Source organism: Cebus imitator, unplaced genomic scaffold, assembly GCF_001604975.1.
Source record: "Cebus imitator isolate Cc_AM_T3 unplaced genomic scaffold, Cebus_imitator-1.0 Scaffold553, whole genome shotgun sequence".
Lineage (NCBI taxonomy): Eukaryota > Metazoa > Chordata > Mammalia > Primates > Cebidae > Cebus > Cebus imitator.
The window spans coordinates 245,038-263,903 of NW_016107868.1; the positions used below are offsets into that span (position 1 = coordinate 245,038).

Here is an 18,866-nt window from a genome sequence, read left to right on the forward strand (position 1 = left end):
GTGGAATTTTGCTTATTTTGCCCAGGCTGGAGTGCAATGGTGCAACCTTGGCTCACTGCAACCTCTGCCCCCTGAGTTCAAGTGATTCTCCTGCTTCAGCGTCCCCAATAACTGGGAATACAGGCGCACACCACCACACCCAGCTGATTTTGTATTTTTAGTAGAGATGGAGTTTTACCATGTTGACCAAGCTGGCCTTGAACTCCTGACCTCTAATCCACCCACCTTGGCCTCCTAAAGTGCTGGGATTACAGGCATGAGCCACCACGCCTGGCCCTACAGTATTACTTTTGACTACTATAAGTATTTCATTTAAGTGGACTCATAGAGTATTTATCTATTTGTGCCTGGCTTTTTTCACTTAGCATAATGTCCTCAAGGTTAATCTATGTTGTAGTATGTCAGAATTTCCTAACTTTTTAAGACTGAGTAATTTTCCATTGTGTGTATATTCCATCTGTCAGTGGCCACTTGGGTTGTTGCCCATGTTTTAGTGATTGTGAATAATGCTGTGAACATGAGCATACAAGTACCTCTTTGAGACCCTGTTTTCAGTGTTTCTGGATATATGTTCAGAGTTTGAATTGGCTGGATCATATGGTAATTCTGTTTAAAGTTTTTTTTAGAGACAGGGTCTTGCTCTGTCACCCAGGCTGGAGTGCAGTGGTTCTGTCCTGGCTTTCTGCTACATCAGACTACAGGGTTCAAGCAATCCTCCCACCTCAGCAGTTAGGACTACAGGTGTGCACCACCATGCCTGGCTAATTTAAGAAAATATTTTATAGATACAGGGTCTCACCATGTTGCTCAGGCTGGTTTTGAACTCCTGGGCTTAGGCAGTCCTCTTGCCTCAGCCTCCCAAAATGCTGGGATTACAGGCGTGAGTCACTGCATCTGTCCTGTTTTAAATTTTTAATGAACTGCTGTACTGTTTTCCACAGTGTCTTGACCATTTTACAACCCTACCAGCAATGCCGAAGGGTTTCAATTTATCCACTTCCTCATAACACTTGTTATTTTCAGCAGGTTTTCTTTTTTTGTAGTAGCCATCTTAATGGGTGTAAGGTGGTATCATTGTAATTTTAATTTGCATTTTCCTAGTGAATAGTGATCATCAAGGGCATTCTTAAGTGAGATTGAAGAAAGCTTTTGTCGTTTTTTAGCTGCAAGTGCATGGAAGTGAAGAGTACATGATTAGTTTAGCTTGGGGACACTGTCTTGATTTGAGCTGGAGCTGCAGCAGTTTTGGTCTCTGTTGCTTTTTTGCCTTCCTATCATTGCTTTTGCGTCAGTAGTACAGGTATCAATACAATTAAAAAAAAGACAATGAATGTTTTGGTATGATTATAAATGTAATTTTAACATTGCAGACTCCTGGGTTCCCAGACCACTCTGAGAATTGCTGGATTACTAGTGTATGTTCTGCTATGTTTTGTTGTTGTTTTGTTGATGGGCTTTTATCATGTTGGCTAGGCTGTTCTCAAACTCCTAACCTCAAGTGATCTGCTAGCCTTAGCCTATTGTTGTGTTTTTATACGTGATTCTTATCTGTTTCAGTACCTGGAACTGTTAAAAATTAATGTTATTTAACTAACAATTGGCTAGGGAAGATTGGCCAAAGTTTTGAAAACTGCTTCTTTACACCTTCCACAGGATTTGGCCATCAATATTCGATCTTCTTAGCATGTTATAGAAGTGATTTCTGACATACCTGCATATTAAAATCATCTGGAGTACCCTAAAACCACTGTATAGGTCCCAACTCTAGATTGCATTGGTTTGGAATGCAGCTTGGACTTTGGGATTTACAAAGTTTCCCAGCTGACTAATATGCAGCCAAGGTTGAGGACCACTGCTTTATAGGGATTAAACACTGTTTTGATTAGCTGTTTACTCAAGTGTTTTCTACATTATTTAAATAAAATAGGATTTTAAAAAATGGTTTCGACATTGTTACTGGAACAAAAGAAAATTAGATTATGGTAAAAAGTGGTTTAAAAACAACTTGAGATGTAGTAGTCAGTTCTGTGTAAAAGTTTGCTTGCGGAGATAAGACGAGTGATTTTAAAATGGGGTTGGTAATTCTGATTAGAATATCGTGGCCTGTGATGGGTCACTTATTCTCAAAAGTTTTATTTTTTTTTTCCGAAAACACTTGATTTATAGTATTGTTTTGTATTTACTCAAATACTATATATAATACTTATTAGTAATTGAGTAGAAATAAGTATTTCTTTGAAAATGCATTTTAAAGTAATACAAGCACATTTTTTCAGATGCTAATGTCTTTTTTCTTAGAATTAAAAGTTAAATATAAATATGACATTCAAAGACTTTTCTCTTTTTTTAGAATTAAAGTTGGGAGAACTACTTCATGATAAGCTGTAAGTATTTATGCATCCTTTGAAAATAGTGTAGTGTAATATTTCAATCTGTTTTTTTCTCATGTGAAGTAATATTCCTTGAAGTTTGAGTAAATTTACATTTCAAAATTGTAAAAATAAAACTAATTATAGATATATTTTTAACTGTTATGACCTATTTTGGGGCAGCTGACCCTAGCTGTGATGTGAAATAGTTGAAACTAGGGAAACTGACTTATGGGCCTTTCCTTGAGAGCAGATGTACTTACTGAATATGGAATTTCTTAAAGAAAAGGTATCAGTTGTATATCATATGTGATAGGTTGGTTGGTAACCAGAAATTGGGTGACTGAGTCCCTAGATAAAAGTAAATGAGAATCCTTGTGTCTTACTCAGTTTAGTGTTGTTGAAACAGAATACCTGAGACTGGGTAATTTATAAAGAGGTTTATTTGGCACACAATTCTGGTGACTGGAAGGTTCAACATTGGCCACCTGCATCTGTTGAGAGCTTTAGGCTGCTTCAACTCATGGTGGAAAGCAGAAGGGGAGCAGCAGGAAATGGCATGTGGTGCAAAAAGATCACATGGTTGGGGAAGATGCAAGAGAGAGAAACCGAGGAAGTCAGACTCTTTATAACAACCCACTCTCTTGGGTAGTATCATTGACCCTTGAACAACTTGGGGGTGGGGGTTGCTGACCCTCCCCCTCACAGTCAAAAATTCATGTATAACCTTTGACTCCTCCAAAAACTTAACTACTGGTAGCCTACTGTTGACTGGAAGTCTTACTAATAACATAAACAGCTGATTAACACATATTTTGTATGTCATGTGTGCCATATACCTTTATTCTTACAGTAAAGTAGGTAAAAGAAAATGTTATGAAGAAAATCATAAGGAAGAGGAAATATACTTACTCTTCATTAAGTGGATCATCATAAAGGTCTTCATCTTTGTCATATTCATGTTGAGTAGGCTGAGGAAGGAAGAGGAAGTTAGTCTTGTAGTCTCTGGTGGCACAGGTGCGAGAAAACCTTTGTCTAAATGGACTCGTGCAAACTTCAAACACGTGTTTAAAGAGTCAACTGTAATTCGTTCCAGGGAGAGCAAGAACTCACCTCCCTGGGAGGGGATTAATCTGTTCAGGGGGATTCTTCCCCATGCCCCAGATACTTTCCACCAGATCCCACTTCCCAACACTACCACATTCGGGATCAAGTTTTAACATGAATTTTGGTGGACACAAACCGCATTCAAACCAAAGCACCCTGGAAAAACAAACAGAAATACTTGTTCATGTTTATATGCCCGTATGTAGTTCCAGTTCCTATACTGCCATGGCCAGGCTCAAGTTTTAAGGTTAGGAATATGAAACATTGAATTAGTAAGTAGACAAGATTCAACATTGCAGTTGGGGTGAATGGCAGGTAGAATCTGAAATCCAGTTCTTCTCAAATTTTAGTGTGTGTCAGAATCATATGGAGGGCTTAATAAAGCATAGATTGCTGGACTACCACCCTGAGAATTCTTTATTAGGTCTAGTGTGAGACCACAGAAATCTTTTTCTTCCTCCTGGTACATGTAAAATAATTTGAGTGGCAAGTACATGAAATAATTTTTATGTCAATGGACAGTTAATTGAAATAGAAGTGTTAGCAAGTTGGGCAGATTAAATACATAGAATAGTTATTAAAAGTAGTATAATTTTATATCACTGTGAAAATATGACTAAGCTTACTGGCTGAAAAACAATTTGTGGGCTCATTTTTTTTTTATTTGCAGATTTGGTCTTTTTGAAGCCATGTCTGCTATTGAAATGATGGATCCCAAGATGGATGCTGGCATGATTGGAAACCAAGTTAATCGAAAAGTTCTCAATTTTGAACAAGCTATCAAGGTAGTCACCACTGTACTTTCTGTGTTTCCATTTATCTTTTGTTGTTGCATGTTAAAACATTGTGCTTAATAGTGAAATGAAAGTTGTATTAATTAAAGTATATTTTCTTGAAAGCATCTCAAATATATAAACAAGAATTAGTTATAAACTTTTAGTTATGTTTCTCTATTAGAATCTGAAAAATTGAGATCTTCATTAAAACCTTGCTCTAAATTTGTGCATTTGTGTACTTTTAAAATTAATTTTTGAAAGCATTTGGCTATTTATTCAAATATCAGGAAAATTGGCTTGGGAATTAAATTTTGTATATTAATATGTGAATACATAGAAGTAAATTTACACAAGGAGAATACGTGTAGTGAAATTAAAATTGCTTTAGAAATTCACTTATACTTGCCATAGAGTTTGGTTTTACATATTTTATGAAGAAAGATTTGCTAAGCAAATGGATATTGTAGACAAAATTTACAAGAAATATATTTAACCAACTTAAGGTAAGTGTTTTAAATAATCTTTATTTAGTTTTCTAAGTAGTTATGGATCATTAAAATGATTTACATTAATGCTTAAAGTTGATTTGAACTGTGCTTTTAAAATACTTGTTGATATTTGGCTTTTCATTTTATGTGAAGGCCTTTATCATTTTGATTTTTCTTATTGAAAACCTAAGATGTATTGTTTTTACAATTATTATTTGTCAATTAAAAATTTATAAGATGTATAGTTTTTAAGAATACAGAGTTAATTTGGTATGATAGTTTTATCAGATGATAAGATAATTATTTTCTTAGAATTGTTTTTAAATATTGAAATCTAAAATGCTACTATACATAGTGTATTACACATAAATTTAAAAAAATTTCTGCTTATATGTCACATTCTTCCTCCCTTTTAGGATGGCACTATTAAAATTAAAGATCTCACCTTGCCTGAACTGATAGGGATTATGGATACATGTTTTTGCTGTTTGGTAAGAATGGAAATAAGACTATTGGTTAATTTGAAAACTGTGATTTACCTGAATTCTGTGCTTTAAAAGCCTATACACTAATGCTGAGTTTGAAATAAATGTAATATTGGGTCTAGTAAAGATGTGCATACGATTAGCAGGCTAGGTAATAGCATTTCATCTTGTCATCTACTTGATTTTACTTTATAGTTTTCTGGGTGAAGGGATATTTTCTTGTCAGTGAAGATAATATTATAGCCATTGTTCATTACACTCTTTTCATTCTCAAGTTACTCAAGAAATAAGCCTGTAATTGGAAAGTTTCATAAATAATCATGAAATTGAAACAGCTATACAGTGGCTTTGGAGAGTTTTTTTTTTTTTTTTTTAATCTAGGATAAATTGTAGTAAACTGGCCATCTTCTGTGAAGAAAATTTTTTAGTGATTTGGATATGCTGAATTATGTCTTCCCTAGAAAGTATTGTTTGTGGAGAAATTCTCATTTGTACTACTTTCCACTTCCCCCTGCTTTCTGACCATCTCTTTCTTTTTAAATTAACATTAAATCATTCTTCTTAGAAATGCGTAAAATTTATTCATTTGTTCATTCAACATTTATTGATTGCTAGTATGTGTAATTAGGTGTTTTATATGTATAGTTTTCACCTATGTTTTACATGAGCTTTATTAGATCTCTGTATTATCTTACTGCCTGTGGTTACATTGCTTGGGAGGGGCCTAGCCAGAATCCTAATCCTGATTCTTCATCTTCTGAAGCTGTCTCTCAAAGATTTCTGTATTACCTTTTAGCAGTTTACAGGCCTAGTGGGTGGAGTAAAGAAAGGAGGTAAAGGATTGCTGGGAACAGACATGTGAAGAAACAACATGTAAATGCTTTTATAATGGTGCTGTGGGAACAGAGAGGAGGAGTTAATTACATCTGAGAAGTAAGAAAGGCTGTGTAGAAAGGAAGTGATACTGGTATGAGGTACTGAAGAATGGTAGGTATATGACACGAAGATTCATGGTTTAGTAGACAAAGAGGCTATATTGCATGGGCATGGCAATGTGAAAAGGTTCATTTTGGAAAATCATAAATAGATGCTTAAGGCTGAAGTCTGGCAGGGAGCCAGGTAGGAGTGTGGGAATAGTGGAGAGTAGTGGAAAAGGCAGGAAGGGTAAACAGAGGTAAGATTTTTGCCAAAGTTGAGGAACTATTCTGTGAGAGTCTTGGGACTGTATTTAAAATCCTGGACTTTAAAAGGCAGATGGATTTTAGTTTGGAAAGTCTCTCTTCTGCACACTAGTTAATACCAAATACACACCTTAATTACAAAGTTTTTCACAAACATTTGTCATTTTGCAATGCAGTAGTACATGTCTCACTTTTTTGCAGAATTCTTGGGCTTTAGTGTAAAAATAACTATAAACTTGGGCAAATGATAACTCTTACTCTGTTTCTTTACATGTAAAAAGAGAAAAATACCACCTTTCTCAAAGTGCTAGGAAAAAATGAGATAAAATATATGAAAATAAACTAGCATAATATTCTGGACATAGTAGTTACCCAATTTTGCCTAATGTTGGTATTCCCAACCCTCTAGTACATGATGCCGGACATACAGTGGGCACTCAGTAAAATAGTATAAAATCTTAGTGTTTGAGAAAGATCTCTGGTTGAGAGTATTAAAGATGGGAAGCAGAAAAACCTATCTAGTTTCTTGCAATAATCTAGGTGAGATATGGTGTTGGCTGGGTTGTGGTGGTAAGGATTATAAAGTTCAGTGAGTATCTAAGGACCTGATTAGTTCTAAAATAGTGAATTTTCCAGTTTGTGGTTTTTTATTGCCTACGTTATAGAATAAATTTCTTTGGATGCTACATAAAGAGACAATCTTAATTTCATTAATCTCTAACATATTATGCAAACTTATTTATATACGACAGTGATTCCCATAGACACTTGAAAAACGTTAATTAATGAAAGTAAATTCTAACTTGTCTTTTTTTAAGTCTTGTGATTAATCTTATTTGGGTCTATGGTGCTCTGGCATTTGACTCTAGGATAAATTTAGACTTTGCAGACTCAGTTAATCACCTTAAATATGTACTCTTTTGTTTCTTTATAGATAACATGGTTAGAAGGCCATTCGTTGGCACAGACAGTATTTACGTGCCTTTACATTCATAATCCAGACTTTATAGAAGATCCTGCTATGAAGGCTTTTGCTCTGGGAATCTTGAAAATCTGTGACATTGCAAGGGAAAAAGTAAATAAAGCTGCTGTTTTTGAAGAGGTAAGATTTGGTAATCTGAGAATTCCTTGGCTAGGTGTGGTGGCTGATGCCTGTAATCCCAGCACTTTGGGAGCCAAGGTGAGCAGATCACCTGAGGTTGGGAGTTTGAGACCAGCCTGGACAACATGGTGAAACCCTGTCTCTACTAAAAATAAAAAATTAACCAGGTGTGGTGGCATGTGCCTGTAATCCCAGCTACTTGGGAGGCTGAGACACGAGAGTTGCTTGAACCTAGGAGGGGGTTGCAGTGAGCTGAGATTGAACCACTGCATTCCAGCCTGGGCAACAGAGCAACAAAGCAAAACTGTCTCAAAAAAAAAAGAAAAGAATTCCTAAAGTTCATTGACTGCCTTATTCACTGTGAAGTATTTAAATGATTTTGTGGTGCGTACTTTTATCTACATGTATAGTTAAAAACAGTTTTAAAAAGTAATTCTCTTGCCATTGTAGATATATTGGGTAAAGTAATTCAGTCCTCTCCAAGAAGGGCTTTCATCTTAGCATATATTCTTTCTGTCAGTGTCATTCATTGAGTATCTGTATGTGCAGATGTGCAAGTACTGTTTTTGGATGTTGTGGGAATTCCCAGAGAAAAATGAGACAGCCCTTGTCCTCAAGTCTCTTAAAAGTTATAACACAAAAAGAGAGCTAAGGAGAACAAAAGAATATTTTAGGGTATAGACGTTTTCCTCTAGTTTGTCCTAAGTGCCTCACCTGAGAAAGTATTTTGAGTTTTAGACATAGAAAGATTTTTTTTCCCTTTAGCATAAAAAGTAAGTTTTCAGATGCTGATAATTTTAAGGGAATTGCATCTCAACCTAGGATTACAAAAAAAAAAAAAAATTGTAAGGGAAAATGTGTTAGCATTTGAAGTTATTGATAACTAATTATTTTTGTTAAATTCTTCTGTTGAAACCGATGTTTCTTTTTAGTGCTGTTGCTGGTCCAGAATAAATTTCTTAGGATTCAACAATGGTTCTGTGTGTAGTATGTAAAACTTTTTTCAATTTATACTGTGTATGTGAGAATAATAAAATATATACCCAATATGTTTGTCCATATTTGAAGGTATGGCTTTTTTTGGGAGTGGGGGATGGAGTTTTGTTTCTGTTGCCCTGGCTGGAATGCAATGGCACAATCTCAGCTCACTACAACCTCCACCTCCTGGGTTCAAGCGATTCTCCTGCCTCATCCTCCCTAGTAGCTGGGATTACAGGCGTGCACCACCATGCCCAGCTAATTTTGTGTTTTAGTAGAGACCCAGTTCCATTATGTTGGTCAGGCTGGTTGCAAACTCCTGACCTCAGGTGATCCACCTGCCTTGGCCTCCCAAAGTTCTGGAATTATAGGCGTGAACCACTACGCCTTTCCATATGGTTTTGTGAGTTGTTTATGAAATAGCGTCTACTTTTTATACAGTCATTGGTTATTTACATGTTTGTATTGATAAGAGTATCATTATGGAAAATCTTATCCATTTGGATGAAATTTTAAAAAGATTAGTGTGAGTGAGAAGAGAAATACAGATTATTTTAAATACTTATATTTTCAAAGTACAACTAAAAGAACATCAAAATCAGTGGGGCAGAGAAAGGATTCTTTGGACAACAGTGCATTAATGATTGATTAGCACCCTTGAAAGTTACTTTATCATCATTTCATATCAAAATTTCAGATAGCTGAAATGCGTTAAGTATGAAAAAGTTATTTAAAAATCAGGAGAAGATAGTTCACAGAAAATAAAATGGCCTGTAAATGTAAGATGCTTAACCTCACTTTAATGCAAATTAAAACTGAAATATCATGATTTTACCCATTGTTGACAAAAATTAGAAATTTTTTTGTAAGGTTGATGAGGATGGGAAAACAGGTACTTAAATACTCTGTGTGTGTGTCTATGAATGATATGCATGGTTATTCTTTTCCACTTTTTAGTCTTTTTTCAGAACATTTTATTGGGGAGTAATTTCAGATTAACAGCAATTATGGTAACCAGCACAAAGAACATATAATTTGTATGCAGATTCAACTACTGTTAACATTTGGTCCCATTTGCTTTTTTCACTTACACACGTGCTTACGTGCATGCTCTCTCTCTCTCATGTATATATGTATGTATGTCTTTTCCTGGACTGTGTAAGTTGTGCCCATTACAGCTTTCTTCCCCGTGACACTTTAGTGTGCTTCTCTGAAGAAAAACGGCACTGTCCTACAGAACCAAGACACAATTATCAACTTCAACAAATCTGTAATAACAGTGCACTATTCAGATTCCATTTCTGTTAATTCCATTTCTGTTAATTCTTCTTAGTGTTTTTTCCCCTACAACACAGGATCCAGTCTAGAATTATGTCCTGCATTTAATTGCATATCTCTGTAGTATTCTTTAAGCTACATCAGTATCTTAGCTTTTCTTTGTCTCCATTGACATTGATATTTTTGTGAACACAGGCTTGTCCTGCTTTTCATTTCTTAATAGGCTATGCCTCACTTGGGTTTATCTGTTTTTTCCTTATTATTATATTTAGATTGTGGAATCTTGGCTGGAATACAACATAAGCAATTTATGTTTTTCAGGTTGTCACATCTGGAGGTATACAGTCTGTCTGCCCTTCAATGGTGATATTATTTTGATCAGTCCATAAAGATTTTGTCTGATTACCGTATGGTTACTATTTTTTTTTCCCCCTTTGTATTTAAGCAGTCTTGGGATACACTTAAAGACCATAAAAATATCCTACTGACTAAAGTCTCTCCTCTTAGATCAAACATCTATTGATGGTGCTTGCCTGCACTAATGTTTACTGTGATGGTTGCAAAATTTGTACTTTTTTATTCTAGTACACTTTCCACATTGATCAGTCAGCCCTTGACATTCTACTCTACAAGACTTGTTTGATGGGAGTGTAAACTCTTACACCTTTAAAAAAGTGCAATGTGGTGATATCTGTCATAATCTAAAATGCACATCTTGACTCAGCAGTTTCAGCTCTAGCACTTTATCCTACAATTATATTTGTGTTTGTACACAGAGACCTAGTACAAGGACATTAATTATAGAATTGTTTGTAGTAACTAGTCTGGAAACTACCTCAGTGTCCATCAGTAGGAGACTAATTGAAAGATGTCACATTCATACAACCAAGTATTTTGCTGCTGGCCAGGTGTGGTGGCTCATGCCTATAATCCCAGCATTTTGGAAGGACAAGGTGGATAAATGGCTTGAGCCCAGGAGTTCGAGGCCAGCCTAGGCAACATCTTGAGACCCTGTCTTTACAAAACTTAGCCGGGTGTGGTGGTGTATACCTGTAGTCTTAGCTGCTAGAGAGGCTGAGGTTGAAAGATCACCTGAGTCTGGGAAGGTCAAGGCTGCAGTGAGCTGTGATTGTGCCATTGCACTCTACTTTGTGTGCAGAGTGAGACCCTGTCTCCAAAGAGAAAAGGATTTTACTGCCTTTAAAAAGGAGATCAATTTTTAAAAATTTGAAAAAAAAAAAGGTTGATTTATGTGTAGAGATAAAGTTGGATTTTTAAAGTGAGGAAACTCAGGTATAGTAAAGCATGTATGTAGCTTGTTACCACTTTTTTCTTTTTTAAAAAGGGATATAGGGGCCGCGTGCGGTGGCTCATGCCTGTAATCCCAGCACTTTGGGAGGCCAAGGCCAGTGAATCTTGAGAACAGGAGTTCCAGACCAGGTCTTGAGGGCTGGGGTATACACTTGTTTGCTCTTTTGGGATTTTTATGGTGTGTCTGCATTATTTTGTTCCTAAATAAACTAAAATAAGTTTTTTAATAACAGAAGAAATTATGATTGAATTTTATTTTTAGAAGGTTCCACTTTGTTACCCAGGCTGGAGTGAAGAGGCATGATTGTAGCTCACTGGTAGCCTTGAACTCCTATGCTCCAGCAATACATTGCCTCCGCCTTCCAAGTAGTTAAGACTACAGATTTGAACCACGTCACGTGGCTATTTTTTAAATTTTTTGTAAAGACTGGATTTTGCTTTGTTGGCTAGGCTGGTGTTAAACTCTTGGCCTCAAGTGATGTTCCCACCTCAGCCTCCCAAAGTGCTGTCTGGAATTAGAGCCATGAGCCCTAGCACCTGGCTTGTAATTGAACATCTATTTGTATTCCGAATGAAGGACTTACTAGGAATGGGAGAAATCTTAAAGGAAGAGATTAACAGGACAAGAGTGATAGAAAAACTTTTAGGAAAAATAAAGATACAAAGATAATTAATCTTTATTAATTATGTTCAAATAAAGTATACACTCAGGCCCAAATGAATAAATGGGCAATAAAATAAGTTGCTTATTTTATGAAGGAAGGTTATCAAATGGCTATAACATTTTTTAAATTTAGCTTCACTATAATCCAGGAAATATAAATAAAAGTGAGTAGTTTGATGTTTTTCTTTCTTTTTTTTTTTAACCCCACCCACTTCTTGATCTCAGATTTCCCAGCTCCTAGAATTGGTTGATTTTCATCAATATAATTTCAAAAATGAAAATGTTCAATGTTGGCAGGGATGCAGTAAGTTGACACTTCAGTTTTTACTAGTGGGAATACATTAGCATAGCTGTTTTGGCAAACAGTTTAATAATATGTATATCAAGAATCTTAAAAATACTGGTATCATTTAGACTAGTTATTTCACCTCTATAACTCAGCCTTAAATAATTAGGCCAGGCATTGAGCCTCACGCCTGTAATCCCAGCACTCTGGGAGGCCAAGACAGGCAAATCACCTGAGGTCAGTAGTTTGAGACCAGCCTAGCCAACATGGTGAAACCCTGTCTCTACTGAAAATACAAACATAGCTGGGCATAGTGGTACGTGCCTGTAGTCATACTTACTTGGGAGGCTGAGATGAGAGAATTGCTTGAACCTGGGAGATGGAGGTTGGAGTGAGCTGAAATTACACCACTGCACTCCAGCCTGGGTGACAGCGAGACTTCATCTCAACAACAGTAACAAAAAAGGAAGTAATTAGAAATGTGGGCACTTTATGCCGAAATATGTTAACCAGAGTTTTCAGTAGTGAACAATTGACACCAACCAGAATGCCACCATTAGGGTTCTGGTTGAAATAAATTATGGATAATTTGTTATCCATAATTATGTATATTGAGTATGTAGTTATTAACATGATGAAAGAGTGCTTAATAACATGGAGAAATGCATATGTCAGAAGGTTAAAAAAAGCAGCATTGTAGCCAACTATGTAAAAATAAAACTGGAAAGAGATAAATCCAAAAGTTTGCTCCTGGGCCAAAAGATTCTATTTTCTTCGTTTTGCTAAATATTTCAGATTTTCCAGATAAGTTTGTTTTAGTCTTATATAATTAGAAAAACATACTGATGACCTAGTAAAAACTCTTCAAGAGACCTAGTGATGAATAAATAAGAATGGTTTATAATTAGCAAATTATTTATTTTAATTGGATGTTTCTGGAGTTCTTAGCTGCTGGTGTATTTTGAACTCAGGTATGTCTTTGATCTGGAGACATTTTCAGATTTCTTTCTTAACATCTTGCTCACATGTGCAAAATGGGAGCCCTGTCAAAACATTTTTCCTTTTGCATTCTGTGTCTTGTAATATCGTACTGTGAGTGTTATCTTTGATTACCTCTTCCCTCTTACCCCCTACATCCAGGTTGTTTTGCTTTGGCTTGCAGATGCCTTGAATCAGGGCACTGTTTTTCTTTTCTCTCATCCTTTCTGCTTTAGTTCATCAACTTTAGATTTGGCTTCTTTGGAGAAACTTTGGGGAGTTTCTGAACTCTTCTCTCTGGTCCAGTGTTTTCTTTCTAGTTCATTCTCCATATGACCACCAGTTATCTTCCTAAAAACAGGTATCCTCATCATATTTGCTATGTGAAAATTTTAAGTGGGGTGTGCGTGTGTGTACATTTTAATAAAAGTACTAATACTTGTTTGTAGTTTCATAAGTTAAATAGCCTGCAAGACTTATGAGGAGAATTACCTTAATTCTTATTTTTAGCCAGAGCCTTTTAAAAAGGGATACACAAGCCTGGGCAACATAGCAATACCCCATCTCTACAAAAAAATTAAAAATTTAGCCAGGAATGGTGATGTTGTCTCTGCTCTTTTTTTTTTTACTTTTTTTTTTTCCATATTATTTTCAAATATCTGGATAATCTTACATGCTAACTTCTAGATTTAAGGATTTGTTAACTTTAGCTATGATAATGTTAGAATAGATCAGAATATATCATATATTGCCCCTGCCCTTGCCCCAAATCATTATGCAGCTTTGATATTACTGTGATTATATAAATATTAATGAGAGGTGAGCCAAAGTAGTATATACTTATATACTGTCTCTTCTTTTTTATTTGCTTATTTTTCTATGTACTTCTCCCCAGTTTTTTTTTTTTTGCCCATGATTGTGGAACCTATCAGGTAATCTGTCAGTTGTATATTTTTTTTTGAAAATGCTCCTCTTGAAATCTTCTTGTTCTCTAGGTTCAGGCTGCATCACTTGTGTTCTAGGCCCACTACACAACTGTGTCATTCTAGTTTTTTGTTATTTGTTTTCCTAGGAATTTCATTTCCCTCTCTGTTTTGTTAGGTCCCTTGTTATCTGGCCCACATGCCTTTATTATTTTGCTTGGTGGAATATTTCCAGCTCTTCAGAGAGGCAAGAAGGTAGATTTTAAGACCTGGTATGTCTTAAAAAAAAAAAAAAAAAGTTTCCCCTACCCTCACATTTATTTAGTAAGTTGCTATTTGCCATATAAATAGAAGTAGTCTTCCCACCTGCCTACATGTGCCCTATATTTTTCTGTTTTTGTGTTATGTAGATGGACCTTCTTTATTCTTAAGGGTGATAACATCTGCTTGTGCATTGATCTCATACTTGATATCTTCAAATATATTACTCTAGCAATTGTCCCTGTGTTCTTTGCATAATGAATTTACCCCTCTGCTAGATCATCTGTATCAGCACACAAATGTGCTTTATATTACTCTTGTTAAATCTATCATTTCTTAGCATAATATTGTCCTTCATCTTCTTATCTTCACGTACCTTAATTCTTCTTTTCAGCCAGATCCTGTTTAAAAGGGGTACACACAGACTGGGAAACATAGCAAGACCCTGTCTCTACAAAAATTAAAAATCTAGCCAGGCATGGTGATGTGGTACACTTCTGTAGTCCCAGCTACTTGGGAGGCTGAGGCAGGAAGATCACTTGAGCCCGGGAGTTTGAGGCTATGGTGAGCTGCAATTTCTACTCCATTCCAGTCTGGGCAGTCGAATGACCCTGTCTGTTTAAAAAAAGAATGTGTTTGTACTCACTGTCACTGGTTTTCTTCTTTCTCTCTCTGCTGCAGTCAGGCTTTACACCTTTCACCAAAACTGTGTCACAGTCATCAAAGACCTCAGTGTTAAATCCAGTGGTTAGATTTGGTCTTAAACTTGAATTATCAGCATATTTTAACCTAGGCATCACTCTGTCCTCAAAACACATACGTTGCTTGGCCTTTAAGATGCTTTTCTTTCCTGGTTTGCTACCTTAATGGTGGTTCTTGTCTGTCATCTCATTCGGTAAACCAGAACTATACAATAGAAAAACAGTGTAAGCCACATGTATAGTTCAATTTAGTGTTCTAGTGGCCATGGGTGAAAATAATTTTAACGCTTTATTTTATTTAACTCAGTATATCTAAAATATTAATGTTTTGGCTTCATAGTATTTTGTGAAGAGTACAGTTTTTAAATAATTATTTCTGGCAATCATCAAATGATGCTGAAACTACTGGGCAAAAGTATAATGAGACACAGGATATGTACCTAGTCTCAAAATATCTTTCTACCAGATAACTTATTAATTATAAAAGGAAAAATGATAACTTTGTCATGGAGAAAGTTGGCAGATAGCACCTTAGTTAAGGGGCCAGTATTATCAGTAATTGGACAGATTGACATGTGCCTACTGATACAGTGCTCTGGGAAGGACACAACATCACTTCTATGATATTCCTATCAAATATGATATAACTATCAATCTTGAAGAAACATCAGGCACACCCATTACTGAGGGATATATTACAAAATGACTGTATAGTACAAAGTACTATTCAAAATATGCTACTTTGAAGTACTATTTGAAAACATACTTCAAAATGTCAGATGTGAATGTTAAGGCAGAGGAAATATCCCAGATTAAAGGAGATTAGAGACGTGAATTTCTGTATTTGGTAATTGTACTGTGGTTATGCAAGAAGAAGATTTTGTTTTTAGGAAATAACACTAAATTATTTAGAAATAAAGGGGCATCATAGTCTGCAACTTAATCTCAAAGGTTTCATATTGTCACTATCATAAGTGCTAACCTGTTTGTTGATATTCACAAACTCTGTCTTCTCTCCTGTTAAGATGAAAGTATTCCTATAAACAATCAAAGCTCAGCTCTTCCACTTATGTTCCGGATTCCATACCCTCTTGCCTACTGCAGTTAATAAATCTTTGTATTGCATTATTAGTCCCTCCTTCATTACTCGAGTTCTCTTACTGGCATGTAAACATACTTTACATTCATTTGAAAACACCAGTTTCCTTGATCCCATGGCTCCTTGTATCTATAGTCCCATTTCTCAGCTACTCACCACGATAAACTTCTTTAATGATTTGCCTACTTTACTTTTTCTTTCATTTTCTCTTTATTTACTCCAAATGCTCATTCTTCACCACCGCTACAGAGAACTGGTCTTTAGCCATCTTGCTAAATTCAGTGTTCTCACTCCTCCCTCTCTATCATTAGACCCAGTTGACATATTGTGAAATATTTTTTTTCTGTTTGGGTTCTTGATACCCGTCTTTTGGATTTCTTTCTGCCTTACTAGTTAGTCCAGTCCCTGTGCTTGCTTGTCTAATTGCTAGAGTACTCATGGACTCACTCCATTCTCCGTAACCGCTCCCTAGGTTGGTTGATTTTCTCTAGTTCTGTGGCATTCAATATCAACTAACTACACACTGGTGAAGTCCAAATTTATACTTATATCCTTGAGTCTTTCCTGACTTTCAGTTTCAAGCAAGTGAAATCTGAAATCTCCACTTGGATGACCAAATAAATTACAAACTTGATATAACCAAAATTATACCTTCTCCTTCCAGAGACTGCCTTATCGAAGGAAATGGTACCATTACTTGCTTAGACCAAAACCTTAAAAATGATGCTCTGTTGTACAGTTTACCTCATATTCACATTCATTTCATCAGCATATCATGTTAGCTCTACCTTTGAAATAATATCCTGATTTTAACAACTTCTTACCCTCCCCATTGTTGGAATCCCAATCCAAGTCATCATCAGCTCTTGCTTGGACTGTTGAATAGAGTCCAATGTCTGGTCTCCCTAGTTTCACTATGACTTCTGCCCTCAAGTCCACAAATCCTCAAGAGTGATCTTTAATGGTAGCAGGCTGTTTACATGACTCTCCTGCTCTCACTTATCCAATAACTTAGATAAAATTCTTATTACTAAGGTTTATATACTGAGGACCTGTGGTGTTCTTCCAGAAAGATAGTTTTCCTTAGACTCTTGTTAGCAAACTTACAGATAAGGTTTATGGATATTTTTGGTTTTTTTCTTACACAGTATTGGTCTAGTTTTTTAAAAAGAAGATGAGGCTGGGTGTGTTGACTCATGCCTGTAATCCCAGCACTTTGGGAGGCTGAGGTGGGTGGATTGTTTGAGCTTAGGAGTTTGAGACCAGCCTGGACAACATGGCGAGACCCCATCTCTACTAAAAACACACACAAAAATTAGCCCAGTAAGGTGGTGCATGCCTGTATTCCCAGCTACCTAGGAGGCTGAGGTGGGAGGATTGCTTGAGCCCAGAGCGGGGTGGAGGTTACCGTGAGCTGAGTTTGCATCACTACACTTGAGCCTGGGTGACAGAGCGAGACCCTGTCTCAAAAAAAGGAAAAAGGCAGAGGAGTAGTGGGGGAATAATTTACATTGAAAAAGAAAAACCTAGATTTTTCTTCAAAAAAATTAGGACACCTGACCACACTGGTCCTGTATTGATTCATAGCCACAACAGGATAAGTAGTGGCTGACTCCTTTTAAATGAAGCATATGTCTTCCAATTTGCTAGTCTCTACCATTCCCTAGTATATGTTGTAACCAGCCAGATGTATTTAGGAAGATAACCTGCCTTTTCAGTGTATGACTTCTGCCCTGGAATAAGTCATTCGTTGAACACATATTTACCGAATGGAAGTCTGTTTAGCACTCTTCTAAGTCCTGGAGGTAAAGCAGCAAATAAAGCCATGATCTCATGTATTATACCTTTCTTGGGACAGATAGTCAATGTATATGTAATTAAATACATGTATAATATCAGGTGGTGATAAGTGCCATGAAGAAAAGTAAAGTAGGGTAAGGGGATATAAAATGGTGGAGGGTGCTGCCTTAGAATGCACAGGGAAATCTCTATTTGAGGAATTGGCATTAGAACAAAGGCTGGAATATAGGAAGGGATGAAGCCTTGTAAATATTTTGAAGAAAATCCTTTTGATGTGGGAATCCTGAAAGGAGAATGTGTTTGGTATGTCTGAATGACAACAAGAAAGACCTGTCAGACTGCAGTGTGGTGAATGTGGAGGGGTAGGAAGTAAGGTTGGTGAAGGAGACCAGGGCCATGTGATGTAGGGCTGTAGAAGCCATGGTGGGCTTTGGGATTTTACTGTGAGGTAGAAAACTATTGAAAGGTTTTGAATAGGAAGTGACATGATCTGACTTTTAGACAATCCCTCAGCTTTGCGCTGGTGTATAAATTATAGCAGCGACTAAGGTGGTAGGTGGGGGAGTTGTCTGGAGGTGGTTATGAGAGTGAGTGATAGTGGTGACTTCAACTAGAGATAGCTGTGAAAGGGTGAGAAGTAGTTAGACTAGAATTTGAAGATAAAGCCTACAGTGTTTTCTGATGGATTTGATACAGGATGTAGAAAAATGATAGGAGCCGAGGCCAGGGTTTCTGCTTGAGCAACTGTAGATAGATAATAGTGCCATTTAGTGATATTGTAAACCCTAGGAACGTGGGCATCAGGCTCCTTTTTGGAGATGTAAAATTTGAGAATCATGTTTGATGTTCAAGTAGAGACAAAGTATAAACTTCATCTAGAGGATAAACTTACATAGCTCTGTAATGTGATGAGGTTTGTATTTTTTTTTTTTTTGGACTCGATCACGTGAGTCATATAAAATACCCCTGAGTTCTTTGAGACTAAGGACATTGACTATTTTCTTACTGTTTATGGGATATAGTACCTCACTTGAATTTGATGCTCACTGTTTCTTTTAAGAGTCCAGAAATTTTGCTGT

General features: G+C 36.3%; 1 protein-coding gene across 1 annotated transcript in view; it reads left to right on the forward strand.

Annotated features, from left to right (window-relative positions):
• Positions 1–18,866, forward strand: part of NAA35 (N-alpha-acetyltransferase 35, NatC auxiliary subunit) — an 81,992-nt gene that overhangs the window by 11,288 nt on the left and 51,838 nt on the right. Inside the window, exons 3-6 of the mRNA XM_017515609.2 lie at positions 2,351–2,384; positions 4,147–4,261; positions 5,157–5,231; positions 7,341–7,508. Coding sequence (XP_017371098.1) covers positions 2,351–2,384; positions 4,147–4,261; positions 5,157–5,231; positions 7,341–7,508 — 392 coding nt within the window. The remainder of the gene's footprint in view (positions 1–2,350; positions 2,385–4,146; positions 4,262–5,156; positions 5,232–7,340; positions 7,509–18,866) is intronic.